We start from the raw sequence: 21,743 nt of genomic DNA on the forward strand, positions 1-21,743 counted from the left end.
ATGTCCTAAAAACAAAAAACTCTAACTTTCTAACATTAACTATTTACACTATATAGCCCTGTTTGCATGAAGCACTATGTATTAGCAAACTGTATTTGCACTGTCCCTTGATCTGTATCTAACTGAGAGGGAAACTGTCCCGTTTTTAACTGTACATACCGTAATGGCTTTATTTTTACATTGTACACAGTACATACTAGCTTATTTTTACACTGTATATTTCATAATTACATTGATTCTACTGTACATACTCCATAGTGGTTTGTTGTTTATTCTGCACATGTCATAGTATCCCTCATTCAACTGTATATACAGTATATTTATATGCACTTTACTGCTTGAGTTTTCTGGTTAGATGATAAACTGAATTTTGCTGTACCGACACTGAGTTTAATATATTCTAATCTATACTCAAAGCACCGGTGTTTCTTGTTTCTTTTTCCTCATTTAGTATTTATTCACCACACATAATAGTTTCAGGCAAGCTGAAGTATTTATGACAATAATATTCAAGCTCTATGAACATGTAAGATAATGCTGTGGTTAAAATATGAGTTATATGCTCAAATTGAATAAGTAAAATTCTATGAGACCCCTGCAGACCTGGAATGAAATGTCTCTTCTTCTCAGTCTCTCTCACATTCATTGCCTAAATTGCCCAAATAAATATTAATTCATGCTGAATGAAAACCCTTCAAAAAAAGAACATCAAAACAATGTAACCACATTCAGTGACATTTCAGCTGCAATGTTTGTTTACATCCTGAGCTGGCAAAGCATAACATTCAGCCAATAAAGCCAAGGGAGACTGACCACTAAAAATAGACAAAATGAATGCCACAGACCCCAGGCCTTGATTCAGAACGAGGAAGGGGAGAGAATTTCATTTGGTTAAATACTGTCCAGTAACGGCAGAGAGAGTGAACAACAACACGTGGAGAAACTGATGGCAAATGGCAGTGAGGCTTTGATCCCCCCTACCCTTCGTCACCTGAGACACACCGCCGTCCTTTGATGCATAGGGAAGCATTCAGTGAAATTAATTCACTGTACGAGCAGAGAGCTTGCTCAGTAAGGGGGCAGATGAAAAAATGGCAGGGAGAGAGGGGAGGGGAGAACAAGAAAGACATGGATAGAGTCACAGAGGCAAAGAGAGGAAGAACTGAGTTACTAGAAAGATGGAGGAGTGGATGAGAGGCTGTTGAGTGTAGGGTGAGTGAGGCTGAAAACATCAGCACATGGTCTCCACTGAAATGGGTTTTTAGACCACAATACCCTTTTGTGCTGATAATAAATATCTTATATATTTCTAATAAAGCCGTAAAATCGTATTTAATAACAGAAATGTTTTTTTTTTTTTATCTGCATCTGGATTTGTATTTGAAAAATACACTGATTTCTTCATATGAATTCTGTTTTGTTTATTGTCTTGTTTGCTTTGTTAATGTTTGTTATTTTGGAAGTGTGCATACTATGTTAAGTTTTATATGTTAACCTGTCAGTCTTTATGTATTTTATTGCTATCCATTGTTTTTTCTGTCAGTGTCCTATTTCCCAGTCTGGATCAACACCAATGTTCCAGAAAAGTTTTGCTATTCACTACTCGGATCGGCACATCCCGGCTACTGTACCTTGACTTCTCCCTCTGTCTGTACGGTGCGGCTGGTGAGCTCTCCGGGACATCAATCAATGAGCACAAATAATGCAACGCTACATGATGTGTCCATTGTGTGTTGCTCTATAGACAGCCTAGTATCGCTACAATTTTCATTTGTACTGGACAATCCTAATTTACATCAAATACCAATTTATAGGGGCGTCATGGTGGCCTAGCCGTTAAGATGCACACAATATACTGTGATTGAAACCTCCCTGGTTCGATTCTTGCCAGAAACCTTTGTTACACGTCATTTACCCTCTTTCTCCCATAATTTCCTGTCACCTCTTTACTGTATACTTTCTAATAAAAAAGGTATAAAATGCCCACAAACATGCTTAAAAAAAAAAGAAATAACATTCAGAGCCAATGCAGGGAGTAGTGTAGAGAAAGATAATAAGGGTGGAGGTTGGGGAGGTGGAGCTCATTCCAACTCTATTGCAGGAGACATGTCCTGTCACAGACCTGTAATTTGTGTTGGCTATTTTTGCTTTTTGAACCATAATGACAATCGTTCCCTGACATTAACCATACCTTAACCATAATTTGACGTGAAAATATTGTAGAAATAGAAGAAAATATAGCCTGTTGTCATGTTAACTGACAACCATAATTTGGGGTTTTGCAGAATTGTCCAACATCAACGTTCTGTCTGGCAATGGGATTGTTGTAATAGACAATCTTAGGATACTTGAGGCATGTTTTTCATATAAATAAGTGCAATAGTTCATGAGAAAATAGCAAAATTGCCCTATCTCACAATGGTAAGAAAAGTTTAAAAAGTCCTACATTTGCTGAAAATGATTTAAGAGTCTCAACCAAAAGCAGCAACAAAACAAAGTTAATGACAGATATCTGTGACAAAGACTGTGCTGTGAAATGTTCTTAGTCACTGAAGTTCATTTGTATCATACACAAAATGTGACAATCTTACAATCAAATTGTTTTGTGTGTTTGGAGCATATTGTCATCTCAGTTGTCTTTGTTGCTCTTAATTTTTGTGATCCGCCTCCACTCGACTGAGCAGAAGTGTGATGCTTTTGACTTAAGATGTTTTTTTTTGTGTGTTTCACTTGGAGGCAGCGGAGTGAGTACAAACACACACACACACACACACACACACACACACACACACGCGCGCACACGCACACATGCATTACAGAATAATAAAGAATATCTAAAAATATCTTCACATCTAAAAATAATGGATGAAAAATAAAACATGCAGGTATAGTGTACATGGACACACACACACACACACACACACACACACACACACACACACACACCAATTCTGAGTGAATGACTGCAGGCAGAGGTGATTACATAACTCGGCAACAGCAACACATTCTTACATCATATTTCTTGTGTCATTCTTCAGCAGCCCCATTCAGCTGCAACTGCTCATTGATTCTGCCACACACACACTGACAGAGACAGACAGTCATGGGTGTAGACGCCAGTACACTTCTCTCACACACACACACACACACACACACACACACAGGTTCAGTGTGTGACAGGGGATGAGGCGAGGGTCAGACTACTGATGGCTCGTTGCCTCAGGAGGAAAACAAAAGCAACAACAAATTGTTCTCTTCACTAAGCTCAAGAAGATGCTGCAGTTCTGCTCAGTGTGTTGGAGGACAGTTACAGTGCAGCTGAGATAATGCACGACACTCCCACTCAGTTTATCAATGTAGTATAACAAAGAACTGTACTTTGAGAACTTGGTCCAGGTCCTTATGAGGAGCCTTTGATGTCTCCCCTCAGTATGTATATTTGTTGTGAATGGCCAGCAATAACTTTCACTGGTGTAGATTACATTTGCTAAAATCAGTTTTGTTAAATAAGGTTGTATTCTTTAGAAAATTTTAAAGTTTTATGAGTTCCTTTTTGTTTTGGGATGATAGGTATGCAGTGATTACAGTATCGTCTATTAGTTGTCTTATTTATTTAAGTGTTTTTTGTCTTTTGTATATTTGATTGTTTTTATGTCTTTCATTTAACTATTTTATTATATCTTCTAATATCTCTTTATTTGTATTTTTGGTGTTAATTAGTGGATTGTTTTACTGTTTCTTTGTATTATTAGTCTTATTAGTTTCCTGTAGTCAGTTACAGTCACCTGTAAAGCACTTTGCACTACACTAACCTGTATGACACACACACAGACGTTACAGTATTACTGTATTACTATGTTTGATTGATTGATATATGGTATAGAATTTGTTTACTTTTTACGTAATAGTTATATGCAATAGATACTTACATACAATAAAAATACCTACTTGAGACCTGATAATATGTATGTAATGATATGTTGTAATGATATGTTGATCCACATGTTTTCTTAAGTGTCAGTACATACCAAAATCCTTTATTTATAAACATTTTTCTATAAAAACCTTCCCTATTTAATCCAGTCTTAAAACAAGCAACTGTATAAGAACTTTGCCTAAACACAATACAGTACAAAATTAACAAAACTATTAAAAATCAGGTCACACTTCTTCTCTTCAGCTACAAAGGCGATCATGCTAACTGCTCAGTTCTTCCTCTGTTTATGCCAAAAAAAAGAGTGACTGAAAACATGCACTACAGGGTGTTTCCAAGCTAAGCCCAACCACACAAAGCAAATATGAATTTTTTTATGAACTGGTTATACTGTATATTTGATCACTATCTTGTTATACTAATCAGCAATACAGAGCAAAATCAGACATTTATTCACATGAAAATGTCCCTGATTATTTCTTTAGGCTTCAGTTGAGTCTTCAGTTCAGTTTAGGCTTCTTCAGAAAATGAGCTGGGAGCTCACCACTGGCAACTTCCCTTTGGGTGAACTGTCCCTTTTCTCTACACACTGTTTACCATCTCAACATGTTTACAGTCTGTCATTAGGCTTGCTGCTGTTTAACTATTCATCTCATTTGGCTGATGGAGACAGTGTACGCTTTCATCAACATCTTGGCTCATTTTCATGCCCCTGCTTCGCTTCACTTCAAAGACAAACAGTGGCAAGTGATCTTAAAATAACGTGCTGATTTTCAATTCATACCACTGAATTGAACAGAATCTAAAATTAAAACATGAGCCCAAACAGCTTTTTGTGGCACCTAATGATAGTGGCTCAAGCCTTTTACCCCTTCTCTTTCAATTAGAATAGCAGTGAGTGTGTTTGTTTGTTTGTGCATGGTAACGTGTACTACTTACATCAAAGGTTTTTCCAAGCGGCTTCCCAGGGAGCCGACTATCTCACCTAGCGTACAGAACGCCTGGCCCAGGAAGTCCTGCATGTGTGAAAAACATACAAGTAAACACATGAAACAGAAATAAAGAAAACATTTAGAAGTGGAAGAGCATTGAGCATTTGAAGGGCTGAGTTGCAGAGAGAAACATTCATTAAGATGTTGTGGATATTTCTTCATTTGGCATATAAGGTTCACTGTTCCAAACGCACCATGCTAAAGCAAAAACAGTGTTACCTATATGAAAACTCAAAGTGTTTGAGTGTATGTGTGTCTATATAAACTGAGTTCATTGTTATGAAGTGTCTCTTCTTCCTGTTTATTTTCACAATAAAGTTTATTATAAATTATAATGGGCATTTTTCACAAATTTCTGACATCTTATAAACAAAATTATTTATTGATTACCTGAGAATTTAAATCAGCAGATTAAGCTGTATTGAAAATAATAATTAGTAGCAACCCTCCTGCCACTTTTGAATCACAATATCTTTGTCAATCAATATATTTTTGGCATCGAATGGCTTCCTTTCCCTTTTCTATGTATATTTTGCACATTGACACTGAAGTCCAGCGAGCAGAGGATCCTGTGTCCATGTTGATCACTCTAGGGTGACTACAAGAGAGGATTCGGTTTGGGGAGGAGGAGCCTTTGGCCAGCAAGAAGAGCAAAGCTGAGAGAGGAGAGGCAAGGAAAAAAAGCCTGTTTACAACAGCCAAGGAATGATTGTTCACGCACTGATACTGAGGCCTCCCCTACCAGACTGTGTATGCACGTGTGCGTGACCATGTGTGTGCGTAAGAGTGCTTGACAGATGAGCCGTGTTGAGTCCGGCGGGCAGAAAGCTGCTCCAAAGATCTTTGCCAGTGCTGAGCAAATTTCTCCCCCAGCCGAGGTCTTGAAACAAAAAGAGATGACAAAAAACGCTCTGGCCTTTCCATAAGAAGTGTGCCGCTAGCTAGCAGCCCAGTTCAGCGCCTGCTACGCCTCAGAAATCTAAGGCTAGAGGCTGAGGCGCTTCAGATTAACAGGCTCAGTGGTGGCAGGAAAAAAAAAAAGGTTAGGAGGGTATCTCCAAATAAAAAAGATCACAGTTGAAGTCCTACATTCCTTCTTGAAGTCCGTCTGCTCATTAGGCCTTTAATATACAGACCATGTCCATGTCCTTAAAGTGAAACTGTCCAAGTGCTGCAGCAAGTTAAAAAAGGACCCATGTTAACATTGGTGTTTGGTGCGTTTCCCAAACATTTAGGAGAGGAGGACCAACAGTTATAATAGACAAAAGTATGAGAATAATAGCGACATTGACAAATACCAGAATTTACTTTTATGGCTAGTCAAAGGTTATTTTGGCTTGTAACCCCCTAAAATAAAGCAGTAGCAGTTTACTACTACCCCTCATTACTGGATGCATATAGTATGTGTTTGAGTGGTGAGTAGTTCCACCTAAGAGTGTTTTTCTCCCTCTAAACTTTTCAGATTGTTTCCTTTGAAATGGGAGGTGAAGCTATTCAGCATTTCACCAGAAAAAAAGCAAAAGATTACAGAAAAAACAGAAAAAATGAGATTTGTGGAGCATCATCTCACGACCCTTAAGATTTATCTTCAGATCCCTGAACCCCAGGTAAGGAATCACTGTCCACTGGTGCAGGCAATCAAGTCTTTTTTGGCTCACAACTTTGAAGAGTCTAATGAAGATAAAAAGTCACAAAAACAGCTTTTCTAGCAATAGTACATTTAATAAGGGGAATAAACGTTTGCAGTAAAATCCTGACTGCTTTCAAATAGTCATGGGGAAACACACAGCCAGTTAACTTAATTGCTGCCTGCAAACAAAGAAGATATTTCTCTGCCTGTATTCACTTGCTAATTATCAAGTTTAAAATAATTAATAAAGACTTTGAAATGAGATTACTGTTTGCAAGAAGGATATTGGTGCATTTTACCACAACACTAAACAGTAGTAAAATCAAGAATTGTGCACAGGGCCGTGACAAGCGAATGAAAAAGCAACATCTACTTCATCTACTAGGAAACAGGATACCCAGCCCTTAATTTGATTTTCCTATATGCACATCTTCCCCTGCAGCCATATCTGCACAAGGTATGCAAACCATATGGCACAGAAAAACGTCTGCTGTGATGGGAGGAAGGAGGCATCCTCAAACGCTGCCACTGAAGCTGCCAAGAGAGATACTGTACTTGTGTGCATCCCCCCCCCCATTTTCTGTTATTTAAAGCCATGCGACTGGGGATGGACTTTGCTCAGACAATGGAGCCATCAATGCGTGCCAGATCTCGAATCCCACACATCCACAGCGACGACAGGACGCATCCAAGCGTCCTCAGCCTTCATGCTGAGAGTGAGTTGCTACGCTCACATTGCTCAGTGCTCTCAATAGAAGCCCGGGGGCAAGCTGTGGTTGGGGCTGAGGAAAAGAACTCTGCCTGCAGTTGGCAATAAGTAGGAGGCCGGGTAATAGGAAAGGGGCTGGGGGTGGAGATGGAGCCTGGATTATAGACAGAACTGGAGCAGGGTGCTGTTGGAGCTTCTGTTTGAACTGAAAGTGAAGGATGGGGCTGTAGGGCAGTGAAATCTGAAGTTATAGGTTTTAAATCAAGATGGAGGTAGAGCTTGACCAACAAAGGCAGGCTGCCTAGTGTTTGGGAGTAACTTTAAGCTGCAATCCATCATCAGCAGTGGCAGGATGTTTGCAAAACTGCACTCATGAGAAAGAGCATAAGCAGAACCAAACAGACATCTGATAAAGAATGACAAAGCTGATATAATCTCATCTCTTTATTAAAGCCTGTTAGCTGACAGTTGTCTCAAATATTTGTGTTTTAGACATTTGTAGAATTGTAGATTTGAAATTCTTCTTCTTTTCCTTCTTTTAAAATGTATTTATGTATTTATTTTCGTAGAATATATAATTTTCAAGACAGGGCAAGGCATGTGTAGAGTATTTGAAATTCTCCTGTAAATCCCATGGCTGCCAATCGAAAAAACAAAATAAAAAATCATATTCGATTAATCATTTAATCATTTAAGTAAGAAAAAAAAAAGTAAACATTCGCGAACCAACAAACCTCATTACATTACATTTATATACTACTAATTTGCCACAGCAAATCCACCTTTTTAGGAAACATAATGCCATCTGAATTATGTTTTTTATCAACATAATGAGGAAATGTTGTTAATGAATGTACAGTACCTGGCAAGTTGTAAAATGTTGATACTGCTAAATATTCACTGACAACGTGTTTCATTTGCACTTGGTTCAGCTTTGGTAAAGATCGTGGTCTTGGTCAAACACTTCTTTTCTCTGTTTTTTATCAATATAAATGAAAACTCTTGCTAAATTAGACATTTATCTATAAAGACAATTACTACACTACTTTTGAGAGGAGCAACACGCTGATCACAGAGATTTCCTTCAGACCTCACAAGGATAAAAAAAAAAAAGGCAACCACAAGTTCATCTAAATCTGAATAAGTTAGAAAAATAGTCAAACTCTTAAAGTACCCAAAGATATATTTAAGACAGAAACTGTGGTGTAAAAACCACCTGAATGTCTTTGGTATGGGCCACAAAAATCCTGAGTCTTTTCTTTATGAGAGTTTAAATGGCAACACCATTGCTTTCCTGTTCATGCTCATTCCGATTCAAATCAGGCTGCTATTGTACTGGAACGGTAAACATTTGGCTGTATAATAATATTTCCATGAATGCATCACTGATTGTTGAACAGCTGAGGTGAAGGAGACACTCACATGTTTAGAGAGGTTGTCGCTCTTGCAGTCTAAATCATACCTGCAGAGAAGAGAAGAGATGACACATCAGAGCGGGGCCGTGATAGGCTGAAAGGTTTGAGCAGCAGGTCTGTAACTGAAAGGCTGCCAGAAAACAAATTAGTAGTCTATGGCAAAAGCTTCTCTCCCTCATCACCTACCATTAATGCAAGGCGCTTCTCCGCTAATCACTGCAAAGAAGCCGTTCAGGTTTAAAGTAGGCTTGTGATTACGGCACCGAAAGCTTTACTGATCCGATTTCATGCATGAGGGTACAACAACATCAGTGGCCTTGGTATCATTAATGGCTGAAAATCTTAACACTTAACAAAGCAAATATTCAATTTTCCAATTTAAAGTATTGATGTTTTAGTAGCAGTTGCTTTTAAGTTGACATTTCATACACAATGGCAATATTAGGTGGTTCACATCCAAGGGAAAAAAGAGACTGGAGCACACAGATTGATTTGCAACTCAAAATGTCCATTTTGACTCTGATGAAGACACAGTAGTGTCGAAACGTTAGTATGTTTGCACAGTTAAAAACCGCAAATCAATCAGTGTGCTCCAATCCCTTTTTTCCTCCTCCTCAAACTGAGAAGCACGTGATTCAGCTGCATATTGTGGAAGATACACGGCGATCCCGGGTTCAACTAGGTGGTTTACAGTTTGTATAAAAGATATAAAAAGAAAATGAGATGAAAGAATAATTAAGGAGATATATCACTGAAAAATAACAAATTTAAAATATTGCAGTAGTATGACATTGTAATAAGAAAATGAAAGTGGAGACAAAAGTTCAGTTACAGGAAACACTGAAAGAGTTGGATTAAAACTGGATTAAACATGGTTCCCTGCAAAGGATAAGCATGTATAGATAATGGGTGGATTGACGGTCAGTGCTAAAGGTCATCCGGGAGGTTATTCCAAGTATGTATGTACATCGTAGTAGCAATGTCTAAGCATGTCTATTCCAGTATTCTTTGCACTGCTTCTTAGAACTACTTGTAACACAGCACAACCAGACTACAACCCTGGAGTTTTCAGTAACAATTCCACCTGTATAAAAGATACTGTGTTTTTGTTGTTTATCTATTTTCATACCTACTCACCTATACATAATACCTATGTTTATGCTTATCTTTGTTAGCTATGTTGTCTTTGTAGCGATCTGACTATACATTTGTTTTCAGCACTGTGTGTCAGTACATTGAGAGCTGCTGACCAGTGGAATCAAATTCCTTGTGCGTGTCAACATACTTGGCCAATTAAGCTTATTCTGGTTCTCATTCTGACAGGACAGGTGGTGCGCTTCATTTTACACACTACTTCGCCAAAACTGAAAGCGGCAAAAGGCAATCACTACATTATATAGTCAGTCATCCATCTGTGACATGCAGCATCAGACTATGATCTAGTTTTGACAAAACTTGGAGAAATTATTTCTGACCGATGCATTAAAAGTGTACTTCACCAATTTAACCTAGCACCCCTATAACATTGTCTGACTCACAATGGACAGTAAAAAACAAAAAGCACCTACATTACCCACAATGCAACTCAACTGCTGACAGTTTGGTCTGAAATTTGGGTGTGTTATGCTAATAGCGGCTATGGTAGCCTCGAGCAGCTAGCCTCAAGCAGAGATGAGGAGCAGGAAACAGAGGTCTGGTAAGCTCACTTCTTTCTAACTTTCTAACCCCCAGACTTGGTCTTCAGCCCCAACTTTAAGTGACATCACTTGGGGCAGTACTTCCTGTAAACAGACTCTGATGTGTAAAATCGAGTTCCCCTTTAAAGCATACAAAATGTTCTTTTTGTCCACTAAGCTTATAGTTGCCAATTTGAAACAATAGATGTTTTTATATGATATGACTTCCACCTAACAGCACTGCTGGGTTTACAAAATAATTGGTATAAGGATTCAACAATCATAGCTTCTCTCCGGCTGACACACTTCATCTCCATCCTATGCAGGAACATTAGTCAAAAAAACCATAAGTAACATCTACGTTGTGCAGACGATGTGATCCACTCGCCTCTCCGGAGAGCAATTTATCCAGCTTTATTTACTTCCCATAACCCGTCACCTTCCTCTGTGTCTCAGGTGTGTTAATGTGCGTGTGGTGTGTGTGCAACAGCGTGCAGCGGAGTGTGTAAATGGGAGAGCCTGAGTGTCTCTTTCTACAGACAGCATGCCATGTACGATAAGGCGCCCGCTGACAAAACTGGGAGACACTGTGTCACTATGTGAGGGGGCGAGGGGCTCCAATACAGTGCTGTTACTAATATAATTCCATAAGAGCAAGGAAACACGCTGCTGTTATGCAACATGCTGCCGGCAAAATGCACAGGTGCACTTCATGTTCTATTCGCCACTTGCCTCTGTCACTCCCAAATGTTCATAAATTATTCATTTAATCTTATTTAATAATGAGAGACAGGCAGACAGAGAGAGACAGAGACAGAGCGGAAGAAAAACATATTACTGTTATATGTATGATGATTTGGCTGCACATGTTCATACTCACAAACACACGCACACACACGGGAGTGTTTGCAGGAGTAGATGCCCCACGGCGCCTCGTGAGTGCACATTTGCTTTGTGTGACTGGATGTGTGTGTGTGTTTATGTGGATGACATCACTCTGCATCGGCACTGGGCCAGACAGGATTTCTCCTGGTCCTGTGCTGTCTGTCTTGCGGGGGGGAGTGGCTGCTCAGAGCTCCGTTTGAACTGAGCAATGATGACTAATGATTGCACACAAACAAACGGGGCCGGCAAACAACAGACGACAGCACACTGACACTTGAGCTCAGTTTTCTAACAGCTTTACGAAACCTTCATAAAGCCTTTATACTGACTGATGCAAGATGCTACACAAATGTTTTATTAGCACATATTTGGTGCATCCTGAACATGGTATTTAACCATAAATACGGTGGGCTTGGGCCAATTGTCAATTTAATTGAGAATTTAATCAATCGGCAAAGCCTATCTAGCTGCCAATGGGCGACGATTTTTTAATCGTTATTTGGGCCAGAAAAATGGTGAATTGTGGTGAATGGTGAATTCTAAGGTGTGTGTACATGTACATACATAAATAAGCCATTATTTTTCTCTTGCATGCTGTATTTTATTTTAATTAATTCTGTCTGTAGCCTACCATGCATTTTCAATTTGATGCGTGAGTTTTTAAATGCACTTCCAATTTTTAGGCCATGTAGCTGTTTCTGAGGAGTTTGAATCCACTTATTGTATGTCACCTTTGACAAAAAACATCTGCCAAATGAATGTAATGTAATGAATATTTACACGAGGGATATGAAAAAAGTGTGTATTGCTGATACAAAAGTTTGCATTCTTGAAGAGTGGGACTCTTAATCATTTTCAGATCTCTTTCATACAAAATACTGGTCAGATTTTCCACAATTCAAATGTAAATTAATGATTTGTTGCTTGAAATACATTTTTTTTTTAAACATCTTGATGTCTGTCATACTTAGAATCACAGGACATTATGGCTGTGTATTGGGTTTAGATTTCAATGTTTCTGATTTTGGTTCTTATTGGATCCTGGATCTATTTGTGTTATATTATCTTGACAAGGAAAAAAAACTAAATGGTGAAACCAAAAAAAAAAACCCACTTATTTTCAGCAGATTTTGATTGCAGTAGAGTAATTTGTCATAAATGACAAGGTATTTTGTGATTTATCTGGTTTAAAGATAAAATCAAGAAAAAGACATGTATTCTCTAGAAGAAATATCTTCAATTCAGTGAAATAAACAAATTTAATACAGCTATATCCTTCTTTTATTCCTTTTAGGAGGGTATTACACTTCATTTTGGAGGTCTGATCCAATTTGCCACACTTGATTAGACAACCATCCACCCGAGGGGCTTCCACTGACGTCAGTGAGCATCTCAAGTTTAAATTCCCCCCAAAAAACAATAAAAAAGCAAAATCAACCCCAGCAAAAAATAAGCTAAGATGAGCACTGAACATGGCTGGCAGTGAGATGAGGGTTAACAGGATTTCCAGGCACAGATAGCAGCAGAGGAAGCAAATTGTGTCGTGGCTTTGGGGTAAAGAGAGTGTGGGATGGTTCAGCAGTAGCTATACTGGCGGTTTGCGGGGAGCTTGGTGCTGGCTGTCCTGAAGGGATGTGAAGCATTGAGTGGAAGTGAGGGAGGTTGGAGGTAATGAAGGGCTGTGGGAGCTGCGGGAGCTACAGTAAAAAGACTTCCAGACCTCAGGACAGAAGCTGAGGAGTGCAGGAGTAACCACTAGTAATGTAATGAGAAATCTGAGAAATGTGTGGATGTTACAGCTCAAACATGAATGCAGAGAATGCCTGAGAAGCAACATGTAAATGTATGTGAGCAAGTGTGTGTGTTTTTGAGGACATTTTTCTTGTTCTGAGGGCAGGCATGTGTGTGTGGGCTGGGGTAAGCCATGTCCTCGCTGCAAGTGATAGTAGGGCCATCAGCCCAGAGGACAGTAACGAGGGGGCCTGATGCTCACCCACTCACAATGAGCCCTGCAGGTAGTCGGCCAGGCCACACACACACACACACACGCACAAATCCTCCATCCCCTCTCTCCACTGCTTGTCAGCTTTTAACATCTTGCATGATACTCTGGCAAAGTCAGCACTACATTCCCTTTAGTATACGGGAATGTACATGCAGATGGTGAAACAAACACACACTGAAACCATATGCACACACACAAACACACAAACACACAAACACATACAATATATCACACCAATTATTCGTACTTGCCTTGCCAAGCACACAAAAAGCTGAACAGGCATGCTCACATGAACAGAAATTAAAACACACACACGCCCTTAAAAAATAAATAAAAATAAATGTCCAAACACACATATGCTCAGATTTACACACACACACACACACACACACGAATATCCCTCTTTATAATATCCCTCTTTATACACACACACTGTTCTTCCCCAAAAGTCCAAACAAAAACCTGAATACACATGCTTTCGTGCCTAAAAGGATAGACACACACTTTGTCTGACCCAGACTGTGTACACAACTTAAATAAAATGCACTGTTTGTGCACACACACACACCCAACGGGAAAGAGTCTCTCCTTGACCTTCACTGTAACCTCCCACAGCTTGTAAGCAGCATGTGGCCCTGCTGACAGGCCAACAAGTAAACAAACAAAAGAGCCATTCCATATTTCATGAGCTATCACGGGAAAATACAGTGAATACGTGTGAGGCTACAACACAATAGAGAAAAATCCAGATTATCATAATTACTTGGACAGCTCAACTTTTAGGGCTACATGAGGAAATATAACTTAACAGCACCACAAAACCATGACTCAAAATACAGGTGAATCTGATGTGGACAAAAGAACGTGTAAATATTCTATTATTATCTACAATAAATGCTTTTCTGTCCTACACCAGAACACATTGGGAAATCTGTCGGTCTCAAGACACCTGAACCAATCAGGACAATATTCTAACTGTATGTCAATCACATCACATGCACGGCTCACTCACTTTCTAGCCATTAAGCATTGTTGCCGATTTAACAACCAGCTAGATTACACAAACGTTCTGACCACTTCAGTGACTTAATCTAACCTTACGTGCTATATTTTTGGTATTGTTGATTTAACTAAGACTTAATGTACATGTCTTTATTAAGGAGGAATTCAAATGCTCGCTGCTGCTCAGATTCTTTGAGAGCTCCCTCAAAGAGCAGAGCCTCGTCCGCCAAATCTAACTGTGTAACCATTTGTTGTAAATGGTCAATTCCTCGACATTTCTCTGACTAAATAATGAAGTTAATAGGTCAAAAGTGCAGTATGACCTTCAAAAGTAACTATTGTTTTACAGATTTCAGTTCACTGGATGGAGGAGTGCCAAAACCTTTTAGATCAAATTTCAGGAGCTAGGAGGTCATTTTGAGGGTTAGAAAGTTTAGGAACATCCAACTCTTATATCTATGCACTTTTTTAAAAGTGAGTTTGTGTTGCCTCATACAACACAAACTTACACAACTGAATCTTCTGAATATTCATGAAAATACACATTGCAAATTATGTTAACAAAATGATACTACAAAATAAAAATGCATGAAGAGAAAGAACATGATGAGGCCTCAAAATTAGCTCTGAGGGACCCCAGAGGTGTTTGTTGTCGGCTGTGGTAGCTGAAGAATCAGGGCAGGTTCGATTTGAAAATTAAGGTCTAAGAAAACTCTGTGCTGACCCACCCAGTGCTTAAGGCAGTCAATTAAAATTGTATGATCAACTGTGTCAAAAGCCGCACTTAGGTCTAAAAGGATTAAGACTGAGCAATCTCCTGCATCTGCTGTTGAAAGGAGGTCATTTGTTACTTTCATAAGGGCTTTTTGTCTGCACAGCATCCTAAAACATGATTCAAATGTATAAAAAAAACAATGTTGAAAATGTTCTAATTAAAAACATTTTACAAAAATTGAATCAAATTAAATAGGGCAGGAGTTCAGATTCTTGGTCACTTAAAATTAATTGTTAAATTAAAATTAATTAAATGTCTAATACTGAAAATAGATCATAATCATCACAAAATGCAAAGTGTTTGATTCACTGTGTGCACCTGGCCCTCTTTTGTCTCAAAGCATTGTATGAATGAGATGAATTCAAATGGAAATGCTGGTGAAAAACTTGTCTTTTATTTAAAAAGGGAGAAGACTTACATCTCCCTCTGCACAGACCATGAATATTTCAGTCTTAGCTCAACTTTGCTCCACATAGAGCAGCACTCTCACACACGCCTGCACAACACACACACACACCCCAACACGCATAAGCCAATTGTTAACTCACAGGTCAAAGCGTAGATTCTGCCTCTCCTCAAAGAAATAGTCCAGGATGAATTTGCGGACAAAGTCAGGGTTGAGGGTGTTGTCTATGACTTCTGTCCTGCCAAACTAGAAGAGAAATGAGACAGGTGATGTTTGATTACTGGCTGAAAAATAGTAAGCCCTGTATAATGTAATACAATCCAGTACTACAGTCCTATAATAAATACTAGCTTTGTGTTGTTGACACTGTCACAATTTTGTGTTTAATAAAGTGTTTAAAAAAAAAAAAACTAAAAAACACTGTCACCTGAAGCTGACAACTTAGACTGGTGAAAGTTGAGTCAAGTCTTAATTAAGTACTGATTCTGACAAGCTGAGTCTGAGAGGATCTGTATAGAGGATCAACCTATTTGATGTAGATAACAACATGGCCTTTTCCTCCCAATGCCACACTCAGGCCAAACAGTTTTGCCCCATTAGAATAGCCAACTTTTTTATCAATTTTTCATCCATCAAATTATTTTGTTTTTTGGAAATGAACATTACAGGTTTGAATATGGTTTGCAATTGTCATGTGATCATTTGACATGCTCACTTAGTTATTTACTCTTACTAACTAACCAAGTCGAGTGATTGATACTGGCTAAACATGCTAGTAGGGTATTGGGACTTCATGGGTCCCAAATCCAAAATGGACCCATGGAAAAACTTCCCAAAGGTTGCATAGATTTTTTTAAATTTTCAACAAATACCTGGAGCCCGTTTCACAAAATTTGCAAGCTGCAATATGCGGGATCCCTATCTCTCGTTCATTTGCGCCATGTTTCACTTCTTAAAACAATGCCGATACAGGCATACCAGAACACTCTAGGACTCGCAAAAGAATCTTCAATTTGCAAACGACAATTTTTTTGTCAAACGTGAAGCAGCAACTAAATGCGATCATGCAAATCGCCAATGTTTGCCTTATAATTTAACAGATACTGTAAGCTGGCAAACAGGCCAGCTTCTCTAGAAACGTATTGTATTCCTTCAATATGACTTGCTGAAATGCTGTATTGCTGCCATTTAAGCTCCTTGGAAGTATTCACTGGTTGATTCCCCCACCTCTGTACTCACCTCTCTCCATTCCCTGTTGGCTATTCCTTGAGTGTACAGCACACAAACTGTTGAATTAGAAACAGAGGAGGGGAGAGACACAAGAGGTTACATTAACTGAAGAGTATTTAACAGTGAACAAACAACGTTGAGAAGTCAGCTGAGAGCATGTTCTTTCCCCGGACCCCAACATGAGAGGAAAACTCCCTAATTAAATGTCACTAGAACTTTGCCTTGCAGCATGATGATATTTCAGAGAGGGGGAGAGGAGGGAGGGAGGGGGAGGATGGCAATGGGATTAGTGAGTGTTTGTGGCATTATTGACATTCGAGCGTCTCCGTCCAAGGGTGTCTTGAGTGTTTTTTGATGACAGACTACTAGTGAAAACACAGCGAGGCAATCAGCTGGCACTAAAATAACATTTAATTTGCATTCTAGCAGCCTTTACTGTATTCACACACATATGTCACATGGCAGCAATTCACAATTCTGAAAACCCCTGAGACCAGACACTTGGAAATCAGTTTTAACTGATAAAATGCTTACATAATGAAAAAGTGACTAGTGGAATGGTGGAAATGCTAATCTAAGACATGAACTATGTGTTATCATGATTAAATTCTAGTTAAAATCCTTTAAAAATCGAACCACATATTCCTGCCAAAAGTCAACAGAATGTGTTTTGGATATTTTTTGTTTTTATATAACAAAATGTCATGATGTTTTGTTATGTGTCTTATCTCATATTTCTTCTGCGGACTCAGGTCTCTTGCAAAAGAGATCTTGATCTAAATGAGATTCTGATTTAATAAAGGTTATATACGCATGCCTGTTTGGTAAACTGGATTTTGTAGTAATAATCAAGAGACGCATGCACCAGCAGTTAAAACTTAAGCCTAAGTATTTACTAAGTAGAGATTTACACATCACTAAATTAAAAAACAGGTTAGGTTACATGGTCTTTGTGAATAAAGCATAACAAAATACATGAATAAAAATCAAATTAATTAATCTATATGGTTGGCACCACACTTCTTAATTAATAAAAATCTACATCCAGTAAGTGCCAGATGCAACTGTTACACATCTAATTAAAACAAACCAACTGATAAAGCTAATGTAAGGTTGCAAATATACAGCTCTTAACCCATTTAGTTTGAAGAGAAAAAGAAGGTACATTTACAAAGGAAACTTGCACCACACAAATGAGTTCTTACGTAGAGATTAGTTATTACTAAATATTTACTCCCAGTAACTGCCAGGTTTAACTGTTACATAGCTACAAAGCTAACATTAGCTAATACACAGTATAGCAGTTACCTAACCCATTTACATTGAAGAGTTAATAGAATATGGTCGATATATGTAACACTTGATCAAATTGGTGTTGTAGTGATGTAAACTGGGTAAGCTTTTAATTAAATACACAAAACATACCTCAAATTACACCAATAACTAAATGACCAAATAATGTCAGTTAGGTTAGCTTAATCGCATATTTCCCCCTCATTCTAAATGAAGACTATGCTTCTAGTGTTAACTCTGAAAAACACATATTTCTCCATGTATGCATATATAAATAAAACACTTATAATTTCAAAGGAAGCTTGCACCTTACAAATTAGTTTCTAAGTGGAGATTAGTTATTAATAAATACTTACTCCCAGTAACTATTGGTGGGTGTTACTGTTACATAGCTAACTGTACAAACTGACAAAGTGAATGTTAGCTTACTAATAAGTTAGCCCATTTAGGAGGTAATGGGATATGGTTGATATAACTACCCTAGCACTTGATAAAAATGCTGTTTAATAATGATGAAATCTAAGATTTGAAATAACATTTCACAAAAATTAAACAATATTCCTCCAATTACAAAACATAATGCTAATAAAGTCAGACTAAATGACTTGCTAGCTAAATAGTGTTAGTTAGCAAAATTGGATATTTCCCACTCTCTTCAAACAGCATAAATACCACTAACTCTAAACATATTTCTCCATGTATGCAAATATAAATAAGACAAAGTCATACCTACATTTACAAGGGATTAGCAGTTAAGTATAATATATATGTATCAACTGTTATTTTCTGCAGTTAATGTTATGTTACAGTTTGTGATGCTACAATTACTTCCTGTTTGCACAACGTTAATTGGATGGCGCTGCAGTTTACTCATTACTAGTCTTGAATAGCTAAGACATTTCTTAAGTTTTATGGTGCAACCTGATTTAGTTCATCTCTATTTTGAAACTAACTAGTACTTACTAAGACATTAGGAACACACACACACACCTAGTAATGGATTTACAAATAGTTGGTGCAATCCAATTGGATGACTCTGAAACAAATGTAGTAATGAAGACAGCAATCTGCACTTCATCTATTTAATAATTATCTCTTACTGCTTTTCGCTCTTTAAAAACACTGATATCTAGACTCACACATCTAAAAACACACCTCAAACTGCTGTTTTGTATGGTTGCTGTTTACTGCTGTAATCTGAGCACCATCCTTTGGGAATAATCTTTAAAACACACCTCATGAGGAAGGCAGAGCAACCTGTTTTCCAACCCATTCCACCTGAGCAACAATGATTGATAACTCCAAAAGGCCACAACAACCTCTGTCTGTCCTTGTCCTATCTGGTCGCACGAAAGCACTAAAAAACAGACATGAGCCTGTTAGCCCGCGTTGAGTGATAAGCAACCACTAAGATGGTCTGCCTGGCTGGTAGACCATCCATGGGGACCCACGGCATCGTTGGTGAGCTGGTTGGGTAGCTTAGTTGTTACAGACACTGACACAGACACAAAGTTAGCATGTTTGATTCCTATAACAACCAATGTCTGTCCATCATTGGCCAAGCAGCATTTAACAAAACTCTTAATTCATGACTGTCACACTATGCGGTTACTATTTATTGTATTATTGTTTGTAGCTAAATCTGGTACAAAGCATCGCCCACCTCTGTTCGAGCTTTTTGTACATGGTCTCTGACAAATATGTTAAATTAAACACAATCACACACCTGTGTTTTTAATAAAGGATTTCGTTCCAAAATCCCAAACTGTCAAATTGTACTATAACTAATTGATTGCTGGTGTGTAAGAATTCTTATTCTCATTCTCCTTTCCTTCATCTTCATAGTGGTAATGTCCCAGTCACATGGTTGTCATTTTCCTGTTAATAATATACGCCAGTCAGACGCAGACACAGACGGGGGGTGACGTGACAAAAAGGCTACAGGAAGTTACTGCGCCTGGCCAAGAAATAGTCCGAAAGATAAAGCCACAAAGTAATTTTTCTAGACTTTGGTTTTTGGAATTAAATGAGATATAACATGTTAATTAGTGAGATTTGTATCCAAATCTGGTATCCAAATTTTGTTACCTTTGGACAGAGCCAGACTAGCTCCTTGTTTTAAGTCTTTGTGCTAAGCTTATGGGTTAATTGGCTGCTGACAGTACCTTCATATTTACCGTACAGACATAAGAGTGGTATCAATTGTGTATTTCCCCAAATGTCAAACTATTCCTTTAACTTAAATTAACTGAAGCAACTACAGTTAGCGCACAGTTGGTGCATTGGATGAATTTGACTCATTGGGGTTCAGGTATAGCATAGCTCTTTCTTTAGCATCGTCAACAGATGTATGGTGTGGCCTATAAGTGGCTGGTATAGCCATAAGGCTCTGTGTTAATTTATTTGTCTCATTTGTCTGAGGGAACCTTGGTGTGTATATTGATGTCGGGACAGTGGTGAGAACTGATGAGGGAGTCAATTGCCACGAAAATGTATGCATTCTAGCAGGCTTTACCGATTTCACACACATCTGTCACATGACAAGAATTTACAACACCCCTGTTCAGGGGTTATCAAATCAAGTTTATTGATAAAGCACATTTAAAAACCCAGAGCTGACTAAGGTGCTGTACAATAATTTAATAAATAACAACAGAATAACAGAATAAAATCACATGGTAAAACATAGTAGCCAGCATAAAAATACTATCCTATACACAAATAAATAATTAAAGTAGACTTAAAAAAAAAAAGCATTGGTGTAAAAGTAAGGCATAAAACCCATTAAGGGCACTCAAAGGCCTGAGAAATCAATTAAGTTTAGCCTTTAAAAAAAAAAGTGTCTACAGAGGGGGAACACTGAAAATGGTAAACTGTTCCAAAGCTTTGGAGTAAGCTACTGTAAACGCAGTTACAATCGCCCTTACACCTTAGCCTTGAATGCGGGACAGCCAAGAGCAGCTGGTCTGAGGATCTGAGAGATCTGGGGTTGGAAAAGAGGCAGAGGAGCTCAGAGATGTACTGGGGCACCAGGCTGTGTAAAGCTTTAAAAACCAATTAAAAAAAACACCTTAAACTCAGTCCTATACTTGACCGGTAGCCAATGCAGGGACGCTGGAACAGGTGTGATGCTGTCTCTCTTACTGGTACCAGTCCGTAGTCTAGTAGCCGCATTCTGCACCAGCTACAATCGGGACAAGGATGACTGGCTAATTCCCAAATATAGAGCATTACAATAATCCAGCTGAGAAGAAATTAAGGAATTAAGGACAATCTCCAGGTCGTTGAGAGAGGGGAATGGTTTAAGTTCTACAATATTTCTTAGGTGGCAAAAGCAACCACAACCATATTAATTTGCTTGTCAAATTTTGGAGCAGGATCGAAGATGACACCAAGATTTCTGGCATGTGCATGAATGTTAGGCACCAGGGGCCCTAGGTGATTAGCTAAACCCCTGATGGAGTTGGAGGGGCCAAATAAGACCACTTTAGTCTTACTTTTGCTTAAGTGAAAACAGTTTTTTGCCATCCAGTATTTCACATCCTGGAGGCAGTCAAGGAGGGACCTAACTGTGTTGTTGATTTGGGAGGTATAGTTGAGTGTTGTCTGCGTAGCAGTGGTAGGAGATATTGTATTTATGGAAGACTTAGCCTAAACGGAGCATGTATAAGGCAAATAATATCGGCCCTAAAAAGGGACCCTTGAGGTACTCCACAAGTAATGGGAGCAGACCAGTTTTGGCAGAAAGATCTGTCTGTTAAGTAGGAGGTGAACCAATGGAGGGTGCTACC

The 21,743-nt window shown here is 38.5% G+C and overlaps 1 protein-coding gene across 1 annotated transcript in view; it reads right to left on the reverse strand.

The window, feature by feature from the left end:
• LOC122874497 (copine-8-like) overlaps positions 1 to 21,743 on the reverse strand; it is a 72,410-nt gene that overhangs the window by 30,356 nt on the left and 20,311 nt on the right. The window contains exons 3-6 of the mRNA XM_044192415.1: positions 16,669 to 16,715; positions 15,572 to 15,675; positions 8,688 to 8,727; positions 4,874 to 4,950 (exon numbers count right to left, since the gene is read on the reverse strand). Of these exons, the coding sequence (XP_044048350.1) occupies positions 4,874 to 4,950; positions 8,688 to 8,727; positions 15,572 to 15,675; positions 16,669 to 16,715 (268 nt within the window). The remainder of the gene's footprint in view (positions 1 to 4,873; positions 4,951 to 8,687; positions 8,728 to 15,571; positions 15,676 to 16,668; positions 16,716 to 21,743) is intronic.

Source organism: Siniperca chuatsi, linkage group LG4, assembly GCF_020085105.1.
Source record: "Siniperca chuatsi isolate FFG_IHB_CAS linkage group LG4, ASM2008510v1, whole genome shotgun sequence".
NCBI lineage: Eukaryota > Metazoa > Chordata > Actinopteri > Centrarchiformes > Sinipercidae > Siniperca > Siniperca chuatsi.